The sequence below is a fragment of the Thalassophryne amazonica genome, chromosome 6, assembly GCF_902500255.1.
Source record: "Thalassophryne amazonica chromosome 6, fThaAma1.1, whole genome shotgun sequence".
In the NCBI taxonomy this organism is placed as follows: Eukaryota; Metazoa; Chordata; class Actinopteri; order Batrachoidiformes; family Batrachoididae; genus Thalassophryne; species Thalassophryne amazonica.
The window spans coordinates 33,454,675-33,475,731 of record NC_047108.1 but is presented as its reverse complement, the minus strand read 5'-3'; the positions used below and the strand labels follow the sequence as shown (position 1 = coordinate 33,475,731).

Below are 21,057 nucleotides of genomic sequence, written 5' to 3'. Positions count from 1 at the left end.
AGCCTTTATGGGGCCTTAAGCAGAATTTCATTTGGGGGGCCCCCCTACCATCACCTCAGCACCAGATGCCTCATTATTCCATAGGCTACACTGTTATGTGTGTAACGTACCCACAATCATTAGCATTATTTGTAATTATCTTACATCATACAGGTGTCATTCTTGTTTTTAACCTTAAAGGGGTAGCAAACTCATAAATATGTTTTAATTAACTTCTACATACAGAGTGATGTATACGTATGGCTCATTAATTTAACTATTTGAAAGTAACATCAGCAGGCAGGAGACTGCATTTATAGTAAACACGTTAAATAGTTTAATTTCTTTCAGATGTGCAATGGTGTGCAAAATGTTCAATATCCAAATACAAAATAGAATCAAATGACATTCACATTATCTTACAGAAAAATAAAGTTGTAATCAAAATTAAATACTTAATAAATACAATACTTAATATGCCTGAACTACTTAACATAAAAATCCACAACAGTACAGTACAGAGCATCCATAGCTCTCTGCTGGACAATGTCAAATACCACATCAGTCTCAAGGAAGATTTGTTCATATGTGTACAACATGAACACAAACTCAAAATCCTCCAGTTTCATCAGAAGGCCTTTAGCACAGTCTAATGTGTCATCATCCATGGACTTATCTGCAATGATCATCTCAAATGTTTGCAGGAGGCATCATAATTGTTTGCCACAGTGCTCACTATTCGTGATGTGAAATTCCATCGAGGAGCATTTCTGGGCAACCTTGAGCAGCCTGCAGACTCAAGAAAAGAGAAAAATGTGGCAAACCCAGAGAGTGATGCAAAAAATATTCTGCAATCAGATAAGCATTTAGCCCCATGAGACTGAACCAGGTTCAGTCTGTGTGCATAGCAATGCACAAACATTGCACTGGGGGCTATTGCTTTAACTTTGGCCTGCAAAGCATTGAGAGCTGAGCTACTTTTCCCCACCTTTTGCACCAAATTAATCTGAGGAGTTGATCTGCCCTGCTGTTTAACGCTAAGATTTTCTTCGTAAGGAAGACTATCAAATGGCTTCGGCAAAATCCGGTCCGCAACATTCAAATTATCTTATGTGCAGCTTGCTACCTAGCTAGCTCGCTAGCTGGGACCGGCGCGAGGCTAGTGTGAAGTTTGTCCGCCTGTGAGTGCTTTGTGACGGTGGAGGAGCTCAGCAGCACCCGCTGCTCGGTAGGGACAGAAACTGCGATAGAAGTCAGAGTGATAGAAGTCAGTCTCCAAACACAAGCAGCTACAAAAAAAAAAAAACACACCAGAAATAGAAGCTCGATTTGTTTTTAACAAAGAAAATGCCGCTAAACGGATTAGGAAAGTCTCCGGTTCAACTCAGAACAGAATGAAAATTAAAAAATGCTCCCACGGATGTTTACACCAAAAGATCGCTGATTCGCTCATTTCGCTGTCAATCAAAAAGGGATTCAGCCTCAGACAGATCATCCAATCATCATGCAGAAGCTGAGCGTCCGGGCCAGCCGAGGCCGGCCCACTGCCCCATAGACCTCCAGACACGCTGAGCGTCCGATGGGCGGGACAAAGCCCAGCATTTATCCAATGACTCGTCTCGTTTCGCTGCATGCTTTGTGTTGCTGAGTGAGAGGAAAGCCGCATCGTTACCAGGGATAAGAAGCTGATTCTGAACAAAAGCTGAGTGCGTTGTAGCGCATATTTAGTCAATGACATGTACACACAACAGTATATATTTGATCACTTATTTTTTGACATTTTAGGGGAAGCTGAGCTTCCCTTGCAGTCTTAGAGCAATCGCCTCTGACTTTAAAACACTTTAAGCACTTTACACTAAACGAACGGAGCATTTCGCAAATAACAAAAATTGTAATATTGGACATGCAAACCTACATTTGTCTTGTTTTTTCTCGTCTTCCAACTTCTTTTTTCTTTTCTCCGCTCCAGAGAGATAATTATTTTCTCCGCTCCATGACTTGCACTCACTTCTTTCCTCACGATTAGTCATCGACCACCTGACCCAAGCGGTGCATCTAAATTTGCCCAACGGTGGCAGCAGCCAACAGGAGGCATCAATTAACCTAGTATTGGTATTTTGTCAAAATCAATTTATTTTTTCGGGTGTAATACAATTTCGTTTAAATTATTCAATCTTAATTTATTTACTATTGCTCTCGGCGCCCCCTGGTGGTGTGGAGGCTCTAAGCGACCGCGTAGTTGGCGTATTCCTTTGGCCGGCTCTGTGTTTTCTATCTTCACCTTTATTCTGAACTGCAGTTGGTTCTTAACCTAGTGTTGGCAATTGCTGACAACTGCATGCGCTGGCATTCTGATGGGTCAGGGTTTACTCTATGGCTGAATCCCTCCTTTTTACCAAAGACATTTGTACCATTCCATGCTAACCAGCTGGTTACCTTGGCTGCCTTTACCCCTCAATCTACTGCAGAAGCTAATTCTAGCACGTTTTGTCCTGTTTGTCTACTTAAGTCTGGTTCACATGACAGGATTTTAAAATTATCTTTAGGTTTCCAAAACCTGAGTGACTACACACGTGAAGATAAAAAAATCATAGATCCAACAGGTTTGGTTGTACAGTGTGTGGTGTTCAACCACATGGTAAAGACAACACACACACAAACATTCCCAGCTCAGACAGGAAATCTCGCAAAATCTCTCAAGATTAAACGTGACTTCAGAGTAAACAAACGGAGATACTTTGTGGACTATTTAAAATAGAAGGACAAAACAATACTGTTGCTGACGTCACCCAGGTCACACCTACTGGCGTGACTTTGTTGATATAAGATGACCTCTGCGCATGCGTACATGGAATATTCCATGTTCTAAAGCACCGCCCTTTGGCGATCATAGAACTGTAGCTACATACGTAACTCTCGTAAAACCTCAGACATATGCAGTTTATAATTTTTCTTTACTGGATGGTGAAATCTGTAACATACATTACATTGTGTCGGAAAATGGATAATAAAAATGCAAAAACAAAGTGCACTCATCCTTTTAAACTTAATAATTTTAATAAAATAATCCGTAATCATGTCTAAACACAGTGATAAAACATTTCTAAAACTTACAGAATTGCCCTATTGACATCCCAGGGTGGATGGCAACAAATTACAACAGACTGCTTGCGCACATCTTCATGCCAGCTCTCGCATGGCCTGTGTTCCAGTGTTGGCAGCTGCCCAGAAAGAAAGTTAGATATTGGATGTCCTAGACGTCACTGGATTATCTAATCATCTAATTTGACAACAATTGCTGATATTTTATTCTTCTGATCTTGGCAATACATAGCATTGTGGGCAGAGCAGAGAATCAGATGCTCAAATGAGTATTTCTGACCCCCAACAGCTAATAAGCTAAACCTAGATTTATAAATAAGAGCAACACCCCCGCCTTTCTTCACATCACGAGGGACGTGACTAAATGTGTACGCCGGTGAGCAGGCCTCATTTAAGGGGAGGACAGCTGTAGGTTTAAGCCAGGTTTCACATAACCCCATCATATCTAAGTGATGATCCATAATTAGATCATTAGCACTGGAACTACCAGAGTGGTGCCAAATGGCACTTATTGCTTTAAATCCCAAGGTGGTGCCAAATGGCGGCTGTGAACAGCCCAGCTTGTTACCAGTGTTATGTACATGAGGCCGTTACACTCTACTCAGCGGGGGTTAGGGAGAAGAACAGGAAGGAATGCCAAAGTGCTTTACAGTGAAAAAGACCCACTCCTCAAAAGGACCAGATAGTCTGAGCCATGTTGAGAATAAATGTTTTTATCTTTTTTTGGTAATTGTTTGGTGAAGATTATTTTTTTTTTTACATAAAAAAGTTAATAGTTTCAGTTACATTTGTAAGAAGTAACTCTAAAGACAGAACCCAAGTATATATAAAACACATGTTTAGTAACGAAGATATTCAAGAAACAATTGGTCTCCAATGGACCCCAGAGGGACTTCTATGTAACTCCTGCTCATTATATGTATGTGGTTTACTATAATTTCTAACCCATTTTGCCCCACTGGCAATAACTGTTGCCAAAGTATATCACTGTCATTTTGGACTCAATAAAAAATCTCAATGGTACTAATGCAGCTTTATTATTATTTCTATCATTACTAGGTGACATTTGACCAAGTGACAAGCTGTGTGACTACTGGCAACAATCTGGGCACAAATGGGTAAATATATGGAAGGAGTAATAGTAAAAGGTAGACACAGTTTATGTTTGGCATTCTTGGTGAAATTTATTGATTACAGATTGTCTGAACACACCGGGCACTGCCACAACATCTCCTTTCTGCATTTGCCACATGTGAACTGTTACAATAACATCACAACGCTTATTGGGCATGGTTTTTCTTGCAGAAACCTTAACCTGGCACAATACCCTTTCCTGTGTCAGGTGTGGTGGTTGCTGCTGAAGGTTTTCCTTATCCACCACCTTGGCTGCCATATGAGACTGTGCAAGCTACCACCAAGAAGTTCATTCATCGTCTTTGACCCCAGTGCATGCCTTATAAAGCACATGTGCATTCAGTGCTGCAATGTCAATCAGGTTGTAAACACAGCGACTGGCCAACGCTGTGTTCCTGAATGTACAGGTGTAATTTCGCAAGCATCTGGTCCACAACATCCACACCGCATTTCAGGCTGTTTGTAGTCGGTGACTGTGTTGGGCTTTTTTTTTTCGGTTATCGGCAGTCTCCACCACACTGTGCATGCTACTGAGGATGCAGACAGTCTTTCTCTGTTTGGGCGCATAAATGGTCAGTGTGGCACCAGTGGTTGAAAACACCTGTGTGGTGAATTTCTTGTGGGCCAAAGTCTTTTGGCAGTGTCTGGAAGCTCACGGCAAATCTTGTTTACAGTGCCAAGGAAGGTGGTCTTCCGGCTGAGCAGTCATCATGTTAGTGACAATGAGGTAAAAGATTGTCTGTGGTAACGGTTCTTCCTTTGTCCATAAATGGTTCCATAAGCTTCATCACCACATTTTCCAATAGTTTTCCCCCGTGGGACGACTGGGGTCTTTGCCAAGATATGGGATGATGTTGCATACATACTTGGATTTCAGGTCACATGCCACCCAGAACTTTATGCCAAACTTGCCAGGTTTTGTTGCCATGTACTGCATTCAGACTATCCTTTGGCTTAAACTGCTGGTGACTCTGGTACTGGCACATTCCGATCTAATGGCCGCTTTCACATAAGAAAAGGTGGCCTAATGAGTTGTAAATTACCCCGGCGGTGCCATTTGGCATCCTCTGGTAGAAGTAGTAGTGAGAAAAGGCTGGTAGTGCAAATGTTAATCAGTGAAATAACCTGGTGGAATCAGTGGCTGGAAGGAAAACTTGCACCCTCTTGGCCCTTTCTGGAACAAGTTGCCCACTCCTGTCCTAGACAGAGAACATTATTTCCAGAACTGTGAACATTTCTGTTCACAGTTCAGTGCAGCATTATTATTTTCCTTATTGTAAATAAATATCTTTTTGTTAAAAAGCAGCTCTGTTTCCTTGCTCCCAGCATTTGGGTCCATAGCCTGATCCGGTCCAGTCCCCTCTGGACCTCTAACCATAGCAGTGTCTGTGCTCAGCATAAGTCCAGTCCTATTACTGCCAGACTTTTCAAATTCACAGGGAAAATTCTTGGGACACCGACCTTGGACAAGTTCAAAGATGGCTAACCTTAAGCTATTTTAAGAGGTTAAAATGTCCCATTCGGTTTCATTCTGTTCCTTTTTTGTTGTGGGCCGGGGTGACAGCCAATCAGAGTAGAGCCGCACCGTGACGTCAATGTCTGATCTAAGTAGCTGCAAAGTCTGTTTAGTTTGTGTGTAAATATACCTTTGTCATATATTATGTGAAAGCTAGCAGAAATAAACACTTCTAAAACAGAAATGCGGTGTGTGTGTGTGTGTATATATATATATATATATATATAATATACTAGCTGAGTTACCCACCCATTCTAAGCATGGCAATAAAGATGAGGTTTTGTGACTTGTCATTGAATATTTCAGGTCACTTTAGTTAAGGTGTAGTAAGTTGCATTACATTGTGTGTATGTTGTCATTAATTTTCACACAGCAATATGTGACATTCATGCATACATGTCAACCTATACGGATTGTCTGTAAATTATACAGATTTTTCCAGGTTTCAGTGTCATATGGATGTACAAATAAAGTCTTACGGATATTCAGGGTTTGGTCTGCAGCGGGTCTGTAATCAACCGTTTCTGCAGCGCGACTCCACTTTGATGCGTGAACCAAATGAAGCAATGCTTTGATCCACTAACTCGTTGGTTCTTTGATTTGCTTCTCTTCAGAAGCGGTAAGTCTGCTTCTTAACCCCTCTCAAAGCCATTAAAATAGTCGTGAGTCACTTTTGTGTGGATTAAAGTCACTAACTGGGACTCTTGTCTCGTTGCAGTCAAGAAACGAGAATCATTCTCCGTTCTGTTGTCCACAGCTCCAAATGCTGCACGGCTCTCTGCTTGAGACAGAGTCCGCTCGGAATTAATAACTTCAAAACGAATTGCCGCTTTAAAATAAAATGACACCTCTTTAAAACGTATTACAGACAAGAAACAACAATCAACTAATGTTTTTTTCTTCCCAAAATCAGACGTCCTGCATTCTTTATGAATTAAACTGACGCTGACGTGAGCACTGCCAGCTGGTAAGAGCTCAGCTAAGATGTATGGAAAGACATTCATGCTATGTCTGAAATGAAATTGCTTTTGACAAAAACTACAGATTTTGTTTATTCCTATTCATATCCAGAGATCAAGGATCCACCATGTAGAGTTTATGTCCAAAGGTTTAAGGACCAGTGACCAATTTCATATTTATTACTTTATTCAATTTATTTTTCATGATTTATTAATGTATTTCCATTAGTGACACAGTTCTTGTTTCTGTAAATAACTAAATTTGACACATTCAGTTCAATTAAAATTCAGCTTGACGCATGAATACTAGATCGCTATTGTTTGAAATTCAACTGTGGCGGAAATACTAATGATCCTGAACTTAATGTCATGTGGCAACTCATAATTTGTGGACAAAAACCCAGTTATGTGACACCGCTATGCAGTTGTATGTACTGTAAAAAACTGATTTTAGTGCGATTTGGATGTTATAAGGATTTTGTGTTGATTTTATGGATTTTCTCACTTGGTTATACAGGTGGACCCTCAAAGGGGTTGACATGTATGTTCATGAAACTCAAGTGAATGATGATAAAGGTGATAACATGTCATATCACGGCAATGCCCCTGGCATGCTGTACACAGCAGGTACATTTTAATTGAAAAAACATGCACTTTACTGGTGCACGGTGCGTGGTGGCCTGTTTGGATTGTAATTAGTGCACCCTAAGCCAGCCACTACTGCGTAGTGATGCTTCTTGCCTGACCTGAGTACCATATGAAGTGTGAAATAAGGGCTCCAGTAAGCGAGTTGTGATCTAATATATAAGGCTGACTGTGTGTTGTGTTCGCACATTACTCTTGCAACCTAAGGGCCCCAGTGACCTCCCCTTAGTGCCCCCATTCACCATAGCAATAAAAGAAGACAATGCTCATATGTCTTAGGGTATGTTAGCATTGAGTTATTTCTTTTATATACCAGATCATTAGTTCGAGACACTACTTCTGTTGCTCCATCAATAATGTAACATTCAGCTCTGCCACCTCTATCTTGACCTCCTGTCTTTTAGTGTCACTGCCTCTAAGCTGTACAACACAGCTGGTCTTGCAACCCTCTTGTAAGCTTTCCCTTTTACTCTTGAAAGTGGGAAGAGTGGTCTAGTGCACACTCCCATGAGCACCACTAGCTTAGCTTATGACAAGCTAAAACAAGCTCTCTTTATGGCCAACAACTTTCCAGTTTCTGGGTATTCTGTGTTAGTACGTGCCTGCGGCCGACGTGCTTGATGAATTCCTGAGCAAAAAGTAGTTCTAACTGAAGTTTTGAAAGTGGCCGTAATAATATTAAGAAGTTTGCGCAACTTCACCTGTTATTGCTCAAGCACATTATAAACATTGACACAATGGAGTTTGATGCGGAAGAGTTCAGAAAGTTACCCTTAGAATGGTTTGATTACCATTTACCTTTGGCAATGAAAGACTTGGGTGTTAACTTCATGTTAAAGTCAGAACAAGAAGCTGCACTGAAAGAGCTCTGTCTGGGAAGAGACACATTGTGTGTGTGTTGTCACTCCAGTGAGAGTGGCACGCTGAGCAGGGTGGCAAAAGTAGTCTGGCGAGCTCAGTCTATGGGCGCGAGCTATCCCGCAGTTCCATAATAGCAGAGATGTTGGTCCAATGAGAGCGGCATGCTGAGCATGGTGGGTCTAGTGGTTAAGTATTGGGCTCCAGACCAGAGGATCCTTGGGTCAAATCCCAGCCAGACCAGAAAACCACAAAGGACCCTCGAGCAAGGTCCATAATCCCTGAATTGCTCCTAGTATGTAGTGAGTGCTTTGCATGGCAGCACCGTGGACATCAGCGTGTTGGTGTTGTGTATGAGAATGTGAGGTATAATTGTAAAATGGTTTGAGTTTCTGATGCAGCTGGAAAAGTGCTGTTATCATTGCAGTCCATTTACTCTTGCAGATATCTTTTGATCACAAGTCAACCCTGACACTTTTCTCCACTTGTTACACCCTACATGCACTCTCTTCCTCACATCTGTCACACTATCCATTAGTCTGAACAGCTGATCCCAATGTTTTAAACTCGGCTACCTTCACCAACTCTACTCCTTGCATCTACACTGTTCAACTGCTCACTTTTCATTTGTGTACATGGACTCAGTATTGCTCCTTTCATTTCATTCCTCTTCTCTCCAAAGAATATCTCCAGCTTCCAATATTTCCATCTCAAGCTGCTGTCTGCACTCACTACAGATCACAATGTCACCTGCAAACACCATAGTCCATGAAGACTCTTGTCTGATCTGTTAACCTGTCTATCACCACTGCAAACAAGAACGGGCTCGGAGTCGATCCTTGATGTAATCCCTCCCTACCTAGCTGACCTAATTACACCTGACATACCAGCCTGTGCTCTGCATTCTGAGGATGCAGGACTATTTATGTTCCTAAGGTTAAAACAAATCAACAGGCCACAGGGCCTTCTCTTATCATGCACCTGTCTTGTGGAATGATCTCCCTGCAAGGATAAAACAATCAGATTCCATAGAGACATTCAAGTAGAGAGTAAAGACAGATCTATTCTTCCTTTCGTATGGTAGAATACCAGTGTAGTATGGAATTAGTTTCCTCTCATTGTAATTCATATATTAGCAATGGGACAGGTCTCGCCTTACGTCATCAAAATTCTGGGTCTAGTAGTGAAACACAAGACCAATTAGTAATCTCTTTGGTACCCTGTTGACTTACGGCTGGTGATGTACGCCTTAGTGAATTATTTCCGGCCAACTGATTGTACTCTTTTTTTTTTTTTTTTTTTTTCCTCTGTCTGAGGCACTGGTGAGCATTTTAATGGATGCTCGTTCTGCACTCTAGGGGCGCAGGACTGATCTAAGGAACTCCTACCTATTCTAGACATGAACACAGAATAAACACCATGATTGTCAGGTTGAGTGGAGGCAAGATACAGACAAAGGCTGAACACAAATCACAGGCAAGATGTATGAGTAAAAATACCAGGGTCTGTAATGCAGACAAGGGTTCAGTATACAGGTAGGCAGTCTGCTGAGCAAAGGTACCAGGCAGGGATGAGACAGAGGATGTGGTCACAAACAAGCAGGGTTGCTTTCATAAGCAAACTGGGTTATCAGAGCTGAGGCAAAAAGGCAGGATCCGGGAGACAGAGCAGAGACAAAAAAAGACAAAGAGACAAAGAGCTGGTAAGTGACTGAAATCAACAAACAAGCGGGAACGGAGTGAACAGAAGCAGTTTAAATGAGGAAGGCTGTGATTGGATAATAAGATGCATGTGTGGATGAAGGATCTGGAAAGGGGACATGGTGGAAAGATGAGGAAGGGGACCGAACAGGTGCAAGAGTGTGAGGGAAGGAAAACACAATGCAGACAGAACCAAGAGAACAGGAAAAAATAACGGTGAAAAACATGACGTGCTCAAGACAAACAATAATTAATGTGAGCAAAACTAAGAAATAACGTGACCAGTCTAAAAAGTGGGAAACAAGAAAACTACTTATTATAACCAAAACTAGAACGGGACTGATACTGACTGATACATAGACATGAACACAATAAACATGGCAAAACAAACGATTAGTTAAACAGAGAATAAATGATGAACAGAAAGCAAAACCAGTGACTACAGAATAATGCAATGAATAACTAAACATGCAATAAATAACCAAAAATAAAGCCCAAGACTAACAGAACGCAACCAGATAATAAGACACTGAAGATAAATAAAAGCAAAACCAGAGAATACATAATCACTACAGAAGATAACAAATAAATGAATGACTACAAAAAATAAATGATAACCAAGAACAAAACCTGTGACTAAAGCATACAGAAAGAAAATCAATAAATGATTGAACTGAAAATAAAACCAGAGACAAGAGAATAATACATGTCAAAGGAATGATTAATACCAAATTAGAATGAGAATCAAAAGTGACAGAAAATAAACAGATAACTCAAGACCGGGGCAGACAGAGATACAAAAAGGGGACAAATGAAAACAGGAACACCAACAGGACCGAAACCTGACAATGATGGACAGAAAAAGAAACTTTTTTTTTCTCAATAACGGACTCTGTTTTGTTGGTCTTCTGTTTTTTTGTTTTTTTTTTCATGTGTTTCTCTTTCTTTTCCCATCTTTGGTTAAAAACCTTGTAACTAATGGTCCAAGCAGTGGGTCACCCCTCTAAGTCTGGTTTGCTTTTTGGTTTCTTTGTCAATACACCAGAGGGAGTTTTTCTTTACCACTGTTGCCTGTGAGCTTGCTCAGGGGGGTTAAGGTTAGATCTTATCCATGTGAAGTGCCTTGAGGCAGCTTTGTTGTGATATGGTGCTATATAAATTAAATAAATTTAACTGAATCCCACTTCCACCTTGAATGCATGTGTCATACGTATGTACTTGCCACAAGTCATACTTATCTAACTCACTTCATATCTTTTCCTCCATGTTACATCAGTGCATATGCTTGTGAAACATATGCACTGATGGCATTCATCATCACCCCTTCAGTTTCCAGCTTCACCCTCATCACCCTGTAAGACATTTGCTTATCCTCCCACATACACTCTTCATATACTTTTTTACTTTTAGAATGACTCCAACACTATTTCTTCTTCCATCCACATAATTATATAACAGCTGAACCCACTTCCCGTGCTCTTGGCCTTACATTTCTTCCGCTTAATCTCCTGTACATTCAGTACATCAGCTTCCACTTTCCTCCTCTCCCACTGCCTCCAGAGATGTTCGCTGCCTCATTTTCTTCTTCACCCAACAGTAGCACAATTTCTACTGGCATACCATGAGGCCACAGCTCCTGTTGCTGCTAGTGTTAATTCGGGCCTCAATTGATCTCTTATAGTCCTGGCTCTGGGGTGGGGGTGGGGGGGGGGGGGGGGGGTTTGTGTACATTTCTCTTTTACAGCCAAACTTGGTATTTTTGTTTTACATATGATGAGAGGTTTAAAAAAAAACTTGGTGAACCTTTTCATACCTGGTACGTTTTTTTTCCTCTACAGCCCAATATGTGATTAAGGTTGAGTGCCGTTTGGCAAAAATGATGAAATTCAGTTTTAACGGACTGACAAACTAGGAAATTATCTTCGATTTAAAAAAAATAACTTTATTCAGCATCTTTACACATACCTTAAACATTTTCAGCATGTTTCAATGTCCTACTTCATGTTTTTTGCACGAAAAACAGACATTTTTGGCTAATTTTGGTCAAATCACATTCAATTTGAAAGTCACTCAAAGTTTGGTGACTTCCTACAAATTTATTTTCAATAAGGGACCCAAAATTGGTCAAAAACATCTTTTTGTGGTTCTCTAGTGAAAAAGAAATTCAGATTTAGTTTCCCATGCTGTGTAGGGTGACAGAGGGGGGTCAATATAAACAAAGATCACCCCTACCCCCAAAAAGCCAATTTTACCATATTCACTCATAAAGCTGTAAGTCAACAAATAATTGCAATAGGAGGTTATTTTTGGACTCTAGATATAGGTTTTTCATATCAAGGGATTAAATGACATTACTTTCAGCCTTATTAGAGGTTACCCGATTTGCATAATTTCAATATGGCCTCAAAATATCCATGACAGCAAAAATTACCAGCAAACCCATTGGCCTGAAGCAGAGCAAAAATGGACACTGTAGTCCTTTTATGTTGCATAAATTGCATCATACAACAGAAATGTCATGAAAGATGAGGACACGTTTCCAGTATATTATTGGCAACATTGGATGGTTCTTAGCAACAAGAGGCAGAAGACTTTTTTTGCATTCCCAAGGGCTTCATACACCTGTTTTTTGGTGCTTTATTGCAGTGACAGAATTTAACACATTCAGCTTCTGCAGACCTGCAGAGACATGTTGACCTTGCACACTTAGCACATGAACAGACAACTGTCCAATGTGGTTCTAGGGCTTTCCATGTGTCAGGTACCAGCTGTTGCTTGTCATTCTTATAGCCACAGTCTTCTGGTTTCACTGCGATTGTATGTACAGGATCATAATGAATCTCTATGGCGTGCATAATGGTGTAGGCATTGTAAAAGCTTTGCTTGATATGTGGTAGAAGTCCTTGGCTTGTTGGTGGCAGATTCTGATGAGAACTTCCCTTTGCGTGGTGGAAAATTTCAGCTTGCAGGTCTGTAAAGTTCTTGGCTTCACTACCTGGTTTTAACACTTTAACCAAGAACTCTTCTGCATTCTTGATATTGGCTGGAGTAAGATTTGGCATTTTTCCAAACAGCTTTAGGAATTTAGCAGGTTCAGCTTTTAATGCAAATTTCTTTGTTCCAACTTTACTCGTTACATCACATCCAGTAAGGCTGTGTACTGCTGGAAGAACTGCACAAAGGTCAGGTCCAAGGCGATCCTACAGACAATGAAGGGGCACATAGCGAGTGGTGTCGCCAACTCCAGCACAAACCCATAGCTCCTTCAGATTATTCTGGATGAAGACTGGCATGTGGTACAGTAGTGAAACACTTACATCAGCATCACCTGAAATGACAACGCAAACCTCGTGTCCAGCCCTAAGCAAGTCAAGTACATGGAGGGGTATCCGAAGGTCAGCTTCTTCAAATATCGCTCCTGTAGACTGTAGTTCTGCTAAAGTCCTCTCCTCGCCTCTGTAAATACTGTGGCAGTGCCATTCCTCATCCTCTCTGCTAACCTGTCCAAGTACAATAGGATACTCTTGAAGGGAAAGACAACTGGTTCGGAGATGGTTCTAGATCATTTTTTCAAGGAGAAGTTTGTTGTTGTTGGATGGCCAGAAAGTGTCCATGTTTTTTGGTAGCTGTGATGATGGCTCGATTGAATTGTACTCGATGGGTGTTGTACAAGCACGCCTCTTCCTCTCACTGTCCTTCACTGAAGGATCCTCAGAATACATATCAAAAACATAGTCACATCGACCAAACTTACGGTCTGTATCTGAGAATGATGTGAAACTTGCTAGTAGGTCACTAAATTTGGAGAGACCGACTTTTCTAATGTTGGCCATGACATCAATTATGAAAGAAGCATTTGTACTGTGAGTGTAGTTATCTTCAGGTTTGAGCTGTACCTCCAATTCCTTGATAAGCTGACTCTTTGTTGGCTCTGTCATCATTCCCTCACCATCAAACAGAACTGGATGGCACAACATCATATCTTAACAGGTCTTCAGTAGTAAGGCCTCATTCCTGAGCAATTTCAATTTTTCTCTGATATATTCATCTCCTTCACATCCTGTTTGGTCATCTTCTGTGGCTTGTTGTGGATAGCTTTCATTGTTTTCAGATTTACACGATGAATGCAATCACTGATTCAAATAGTTTTCTGGATAAACCTCTCTTTTCTGAATGTCAGGTACCTTTTTTTCCCTTTCTGGACTGCATTAAGCAAGTGATTTCTTATGTCATCGATCATGACCTTTAGTTACAAAGTTGTATAGTTTTGTGCATGCATCAGCAGCAAAAGGACTTCCTTTTCCTTCAATGAATTTGAATATTTGATTCTTTGCGGTCAGTCGTGGCTTGTGATGAATCATGGTGGCTGTATGTCTCATGAGTTCTTTCAATCACATTGGCATATTGACGATGCAGGTTCTTTACAGCCATCATTTCGTGGTAGATCAAGTCCCATTGAGCCACATATTGCTTTTGCTTTGCATGCCAATAACACAATCGCTGCACTTGGATCATAGGTTAATGCTCTGCTCTAATTTCTGGTCTCCTCCTACAGCATTGAACCGCCCTGGCTTGTCTTTAATTGAAAAGCTGCCTTTAGCAAAGTTCTCATACACTGATGGTGCTGTCTCAGGAAGGCAGCGCATGTCTTCGAAGTACAAAGAACACCATCGCATGTAGTTTGTGGAGTCAAATGCTGCAAACAAATACAAAGCACGTTGAACAGCATCCAGGTGAAGGTCCCAAATCCCTTCACGATCAGCTCTCAAAAGATCATGGACAACAGCCATCATATCAAGGAAGGAAGCCCAGAACTTAGTTTTCATTGGAATTAGATTGTGTTTTGATAAAGCTGTTCAGATCTTCAACCAACTTCTTTGATGCTCTACCAAACTCTTCCATGAACTTCTGGCTTTCAGTGATGTTTTTCATGTTGACAGCCAACTTGAGTCTTGTTAAGCTGGCAAGCTCTGATGCATATGGGGAAATACCTTTCTCATTGAAGAATTCTTTGTAAAGCAGACACTCAAAAGCTTCAGCCAGAAACTGCATGCCCTGAAGACAGCGGCTGTAGTCTCCACCATGCAGAACAGAATTTTCAATGACTGTAGGGCCAAAGACATCTGCCTCGACTTTCAAACTGAAAGTGATTTTTCGACCAAAATTAGCCAAAAATGCTTGTTTTTTTGTGCAAAAAACATGAAGTAGGACATTGAAACATGCTGAAAATGTTTAAGGTATGTGTAAAGATGCTGAATAAAGTTTTTTAAATCTAAGATAATTTCCTAGTTTGTCAGTCCATTAAAACTGAATTTCGTCATTTTTGCCAAACGGCACTCAACCTTGATCACATATTGGGCTGTAGAGAAAAAAACGTACCCCCCTCCCTCCCTCCCCTCCCCCAGAAGCTATTACTATTATGGAAATTCACTTGGTGATCCCAATGGTTAGTTTGGCAAAATCTTATGCCAGATGGCTTTCCTAGCACAGCCCCATCTCATTGTCTGGGCTTCGATAGCACACGCCACCCACTCCTCCTCCTTATGGCTCCTTACTGCCAAATGCATTTTTTCTAAAATTTGCAATTGTGATAATGATACTCATTAGTACATGAAAAAAAACTCGGTTCTCACTGTGTTGTCAGCATCTTGATGATGACTGGCTTCGTTCTTTGAATTGCAGGATCCAGCGATGGCAAAAGAGAAAGCAGCAGCTTACGGCTCCACACAGCAGCCTGAGTCCCCACATAGAAATGAAACATAGACAGCATTACAAAGTCTCCTCATCACAGCCCAGCCATTCAAATTGCAGTGATGATGAAACCACAAAATGCAATATTACAGCAATATTCACAAGTGTTAGATTGGTGGCTGGCATTAGTTTGAAAAGCAAATGTTACTTTTAACTGTGAACAATATAAATTATGGAGATGCTGTCATGAAAACAAAAACTCACCCCAGGAAAGCAAAACACCAGAATTTCAATGGGTAGGAATGGTAAAGTATTTGGAAAATTTGTTTTAAACACAACCTGAAGAGTCTCTGTAGATTGCAAACACATGGGAAATCATCAAATAATAAATACTCACATGATATGATATGACATTTTACTATTAACTTTAATGCAGCATCAGTTAATACATATACACGCAGTACCGTAGAATAACATAAGTACACTGTGAGCATCTCTTCCATGAAAAATCTTAACCAACTCGTTTTAAATTCAGGTGACGCTGGTGCTTGAAAACTCCCATCTCTTCAGTAAAAATCTAGGTGTAAAGACTGGTGCGGTTTCTGCATGGGTATGGACAAGGACTGAGAGGTATTATCATGTGCTCACAACACTGAAGTAGAGAGGATTTGACTCACAAATCTCACAAACACAACTTGAACCCCGTGTTCTATTCAACACAAAGCAGCACACAGCATGATGCAAGTATTAGTTGTGGTTTTCAGCTGAGTTGTAGTTTTTGTGATTGGATCCCATGTTCTTTGAATTACATATTCTCTTTCATGCCTAATTCGGATGTGTGTTGGTCTATAAATGATGTTTGGTCAGGTGCAGGGCTGGTGCGTTAGTGTTGTGTTAAATCAGAATGTGATTGCACCACATATCAGCAACAACCAGTGCAAAAGTCAAACAGTGTATGTGTGGTGTTTAAATGGTACAGTACTCATACACACCTTACATAAATGGATTCACAACACATACTCTGCTTAGAACACAACAAAACAGTTGAGAGCAGCCATTACATGAAATAAAAGTACATACTCATGAAAAGATGCAAACTTCATGTTTCTGTTTCACTATTTCACCTCAGGGAGCTCTGGTGACTGCTACCACTGAGATGCTCTGACAGGTTGATGCAGATCCATGAAATCAACAAAATCCTCTGCTTTCTAAATAAAGTGTGCACCTTCCACACTTGTGTTGCAAAGGGGATGGCAGGTGGTAATCTGATAAGATTATTTCATGTAATGCCCATAATATACCTATGATTAATTTAGAAGATAAATCTAAATTCTTTGTGTTCAGTGCCCCATTATGTGCTTAGTTTCCTCGGTCCGTCTGTGGGAGATGATGGTGTAGCGTCCAGTTTGTTTGTTTTTTGTTTGTTTTTAATACACTTTTTCAATTCAGTTTCAATTATATCATTTAGATAGCACCAAATCACAACAAAGCTGCCTCAAGGCACTTCACACAGGTAAGGTCTAACCTTACCAACCCCTAGAGCAAGCACACAGGTGACAGTGGTAAGGAAAAACTCCCTCTGATTATTTGAAGAAGAAATCTCAAGCAGCGCACACTCAAAGGGGTGACCCTCTGCTTGGACCATGCTACCAACAGAGTTGACAATACAAATATACAGGAAATTTTTGTCTTTTGTTTCTAACTGCGTAAATGGCTTATCAGTCCAATGTGTGAGTGATAATCTCTGCTGCATTGATGCACATGTACTGTGATGCCTGCTGAGGTTGCCACTGTCTCTCCTTCCTCCTACCTCATTGCTCAGCAACACCTTGGTTCCTCTGAGCACGAAGCACTCTAAGCATGCCCATTATGTGCTTAGTTTACAACCTCTCTAAATAACAAGATGGAGTTGAACCCAACGGGCCCACTCCCAGGTTTGTTGGCAGCGGAGGATGAGGGCTAAGGCTGAGGGCACACGTAAGTTCAGGTCTGTAGGTGGAAACAAAGAGGGTTGAAAGCCATGTAAGGCATGAGGTAGGGAGAAACCAGTGGAGGACGAAGGCCAGTAATTATGTGCTACTTCAATCCAAAATAATTGAGAATACAAAGGCCTTTCTCCAGCTCCTGATTGACCCTTTCAGTCTGCCCAATGGCCTGCGGATGGTAACCATAGATGAGGCTGGAGGAAACCCCAAAGCACAAGGCAGAATTCTTTACAAAACTGTAAAATGATCTGGGGTCCATGATTGGAAACAATGTCCTGAGGAAAACCATGCAGTTTAAAAATATTCATCAACAAAGCTTCAGCAGTCTCTTTGGCAGTAGGAAACTTAGGTAAAGGCACTAACTGTGCCATCTTAGAATCTATCCACAACTGTCAGCATTACAGTATTCCCTTTAGAGGGCGAAGACCAGTTACAAAATCAATGTGCGACCATGGTTGTGTGGGAATAGGCAATGGAAGGAGTTCCCCAGCCAGTGAGCAGGTGGAAGATTTGTGCAAGGCGCATGCGTGACATGCCTTGACATAATCAGTAATATCGGGTAAAATTCATGGCCACCAAAACCTTTCCTAAATAATCTGAATGGCTGTCTTGATGCTTGGATGACATGCAAACCGGCTGTTATGTCCCCAACAAATGACCTCTACCATTAATGCGTCCGGTACATAAAGGCTCCCTCTTGGACACCGTCGTGTGGCAGATCTGACCATCTCTATATCCCACGTCATAGCGGACACAAAACATGACACGGGGAGAATGGGGCTAGGTTCCGATGGTATGTATGAGGGATCCCCTTGCCGGGAAAACGCATCCAGTTTCCCATTTTTAGAGCCTGGATGGAAAGAGAACGAAATTTAAGACTGAAGAAAGTGGCCCAGTGGGCCTACCTGGCATTTAAACATTTTGCTGTGCAGAGGTATTCCAGGTTTTTAATGATCTGTCCAGACTAAAAATGGCACTTGTGCCCCCTCAAGCCAATGGTGCCACTCATCCAAGGCCACTTTCACTGCCAACAGTTCCCAGTCGCCAATGTTATACTTGTGCTCACTACACACCGGGAGCAACTAGGGGATTAAGGACCTTGCCCAACGGCCCTTAGTGATTTTCCCGTCAGGCTGGGATTTGAACGGAGGATCCTCTGGTCTCAAGCCCAACGCTTTAACCACTAGACCATCACCTCCCCTGCATCAGCATCAGACAATTTCATAGGCACAGAGATGTAGCCTATTATCAGCAGGATTAATTTGAGACAGGATTGCTCCGACGCCTACGTTGGACCCATGAACTTTGACCACGAACTGTCCAGCGGGGTAAGGAAGGAGTAGAACAGGGGTCCCTGTTAAGCATTCTTTTAGGACCCAAAAGGCCTCGTCACACTCTGGCGTCCAGGAACGCCCAGAGGGGAAAGTTGACGTTATGCAGAGATGTGGCAACAGTACAGAAGTTATAGATGAACTTAGGGTAGAAATTTACAAAACCCAAAAATCTTTATCTCTTTACAGTTCTTAGGTAACGCCCAATCGCGTACCACCACAATCTTCTTTGGGTTCCATCCGGCTTTCTCCCTGTACGATCATAAATCCTAAAAAATGATACTGTGGGCCTACAAAATTCACATTTTTCCACTTTTTTGAATAAGTGATTCTGTAATAAGATTTCCAGTACTGCACGGATGTGCGTGTGAGTCTCTTTATCCAGAGAGAAAATCAGAAATCTAAATAAATAGAGAGACAAATTTGTTCAGAAACTCACGAAGGACATTGTTTTACCAGATTTGGAACACTGCATGAGTAGGTACTCATAATGGCCACTTGGAGTGCTGAAGGCAGTTTTCCATTCATCACCCTGTTTAATGCGCACTAAATGTTAAGCATTGCGAAGATCCAATTTCATGAAGACTGTGGTGCCCTCTAGCAGTTCAAACACGGTGGCAATGAGGGGCTGCGGGTTGCGATTCTTAACTGTTTATGTCATTGAGGCCCCGATAATAAATGTATGGGCGGAGGGATTTGTCATCCTTTTCAACAAGAAAAACCCGCCCGGCGGGCGATGACAAGGGTCAAATCAACCGAGCTTTTAAAGATTCCTGTATGTATTCATTCATCGCAACGTGTTCTGGTGCCGACAGAACAATTTGCCCCTGGGAGGGCTAGTTCCTGGCAGAAATTCAAGGGCACAGTTGTATGGGCGATACATGGTAAAGATTTAGCTCTAGCTTTACTGAAAACCCATGCTAAGTCATGGTAACACCGCAGAACTCTGGAGAGATCTGGGTTAGAATCCGGTATCATAACGGCAGGTTTAGACAGACAACAGCCCACACACGAGGGTCCCCAGGAACTAATCTGCCTTTTGGGCAAGTTAAAGTTCTGGCTGTGTTCTTCAGCCAGGGGGTGCCCCAGTATTGCCAGATGAGTCTTCTTATCGAATACATGGAAGCTAATAGACTCAGAATGATTCTCTGTTATTATTAAATGAACTGACTAGGTGCGATGGGTGATGTGACCGAGTTCGTGGCCATCCACTGCATGCACCATCAGAGGGCATGAGAGATGATACAATTTAAGGTGCACAGTTCTCGCAAGAGAAGACAGTAGCAAATTAACATCAAAACCAGAATCAATGAACACCGTGACAGATTCAAATGAATGCTCTGAGGTCAATTTAGCTGAGATCAGATTCCGAGTAGACGAGGAAGAAATGGAGCTTTGACTCACCCGTAGTACCGGTTTTGACCACATGGGGGCACCCCTGACCGGACAATTGGAGATTACATGTCCTGCCTGCCCGCAGTAAAAACAGACCCTTGTCCCTATGGTGCCGACGTTCCTCTGTGGACAGACAGGTTCAACCCAACTGCAGGGGTTTGTCGATGGTGTGATGAGGCGAGCTGGAGCCGTGGTGATTTGTGACAGAACATTGAGCTGAGAGGTGGGGGTCTCGTCACTTGGTCCGACATCCGATGATCAGTGCAGATAGCAAGAGCGATGAGCTCGTCCAGATCTTTGGGAAGGTCAACAGTGATGAGCTCTTTCTGGATATGGTCAGCCAGTCCCTGGAAGAAGACATCGTTTAGGGTGGCAGAAGTCAATCATGTAGTCAGTGACTCATCTGTTTCCCTGCTTGAGTTTGGGAGAGTGCTGCTTCACATCCCGGTGAAGCGTGTTGGAATACTTGCTGCAGCACCGTCATGAATGCTTGGAGAGAGTTACACGAAGAAGATTGCCGTTGTCCAGCCAGTAAGGTGAGTAATCATGAATGCTGTCATCGTTCTTTCAGACAGAAACATTGACATTAATTCAAAATGCAGTTCACACTGGGTGATACACGGTTTGATGTCTCCGGACTCACCAGAGAAATGCTCTGGTCTGGACAGCTGATTGCAAAAAAAAAAGGTTCAGCTGTGGACACAACTGTGGCAGGGCTGCCCTCAGTCCTGGAAGTGGATTACTGGTAGTCACGGGAGCTGA

General features: G+C 41.8%; 1 protein-coding gene across 1 annotated transcript in view; it reads right to left on the bottom strand.

The window, feature by feature from the left end:
* clcnk (chloride channel K) overlaps nucleotides 1-21,057 on the bottom strand; it is a 101,909-nt gene that overhangs the window by 58,003 nt on the left and 22,849 nt on the right. The window contains 3 exon segments of the mRNA XM_034171465.1: nucleotides 15,527-15,566; nucleotides 15,569-15,628; nucleotides 15,851-15,934. Of these exon segments, the coding sequence (XP_034027356.1) occupies nucleotides 15,527-15,566; nucleotides 15,569-15,628; nucleotides 15,851-15,934 (184 nt within the window).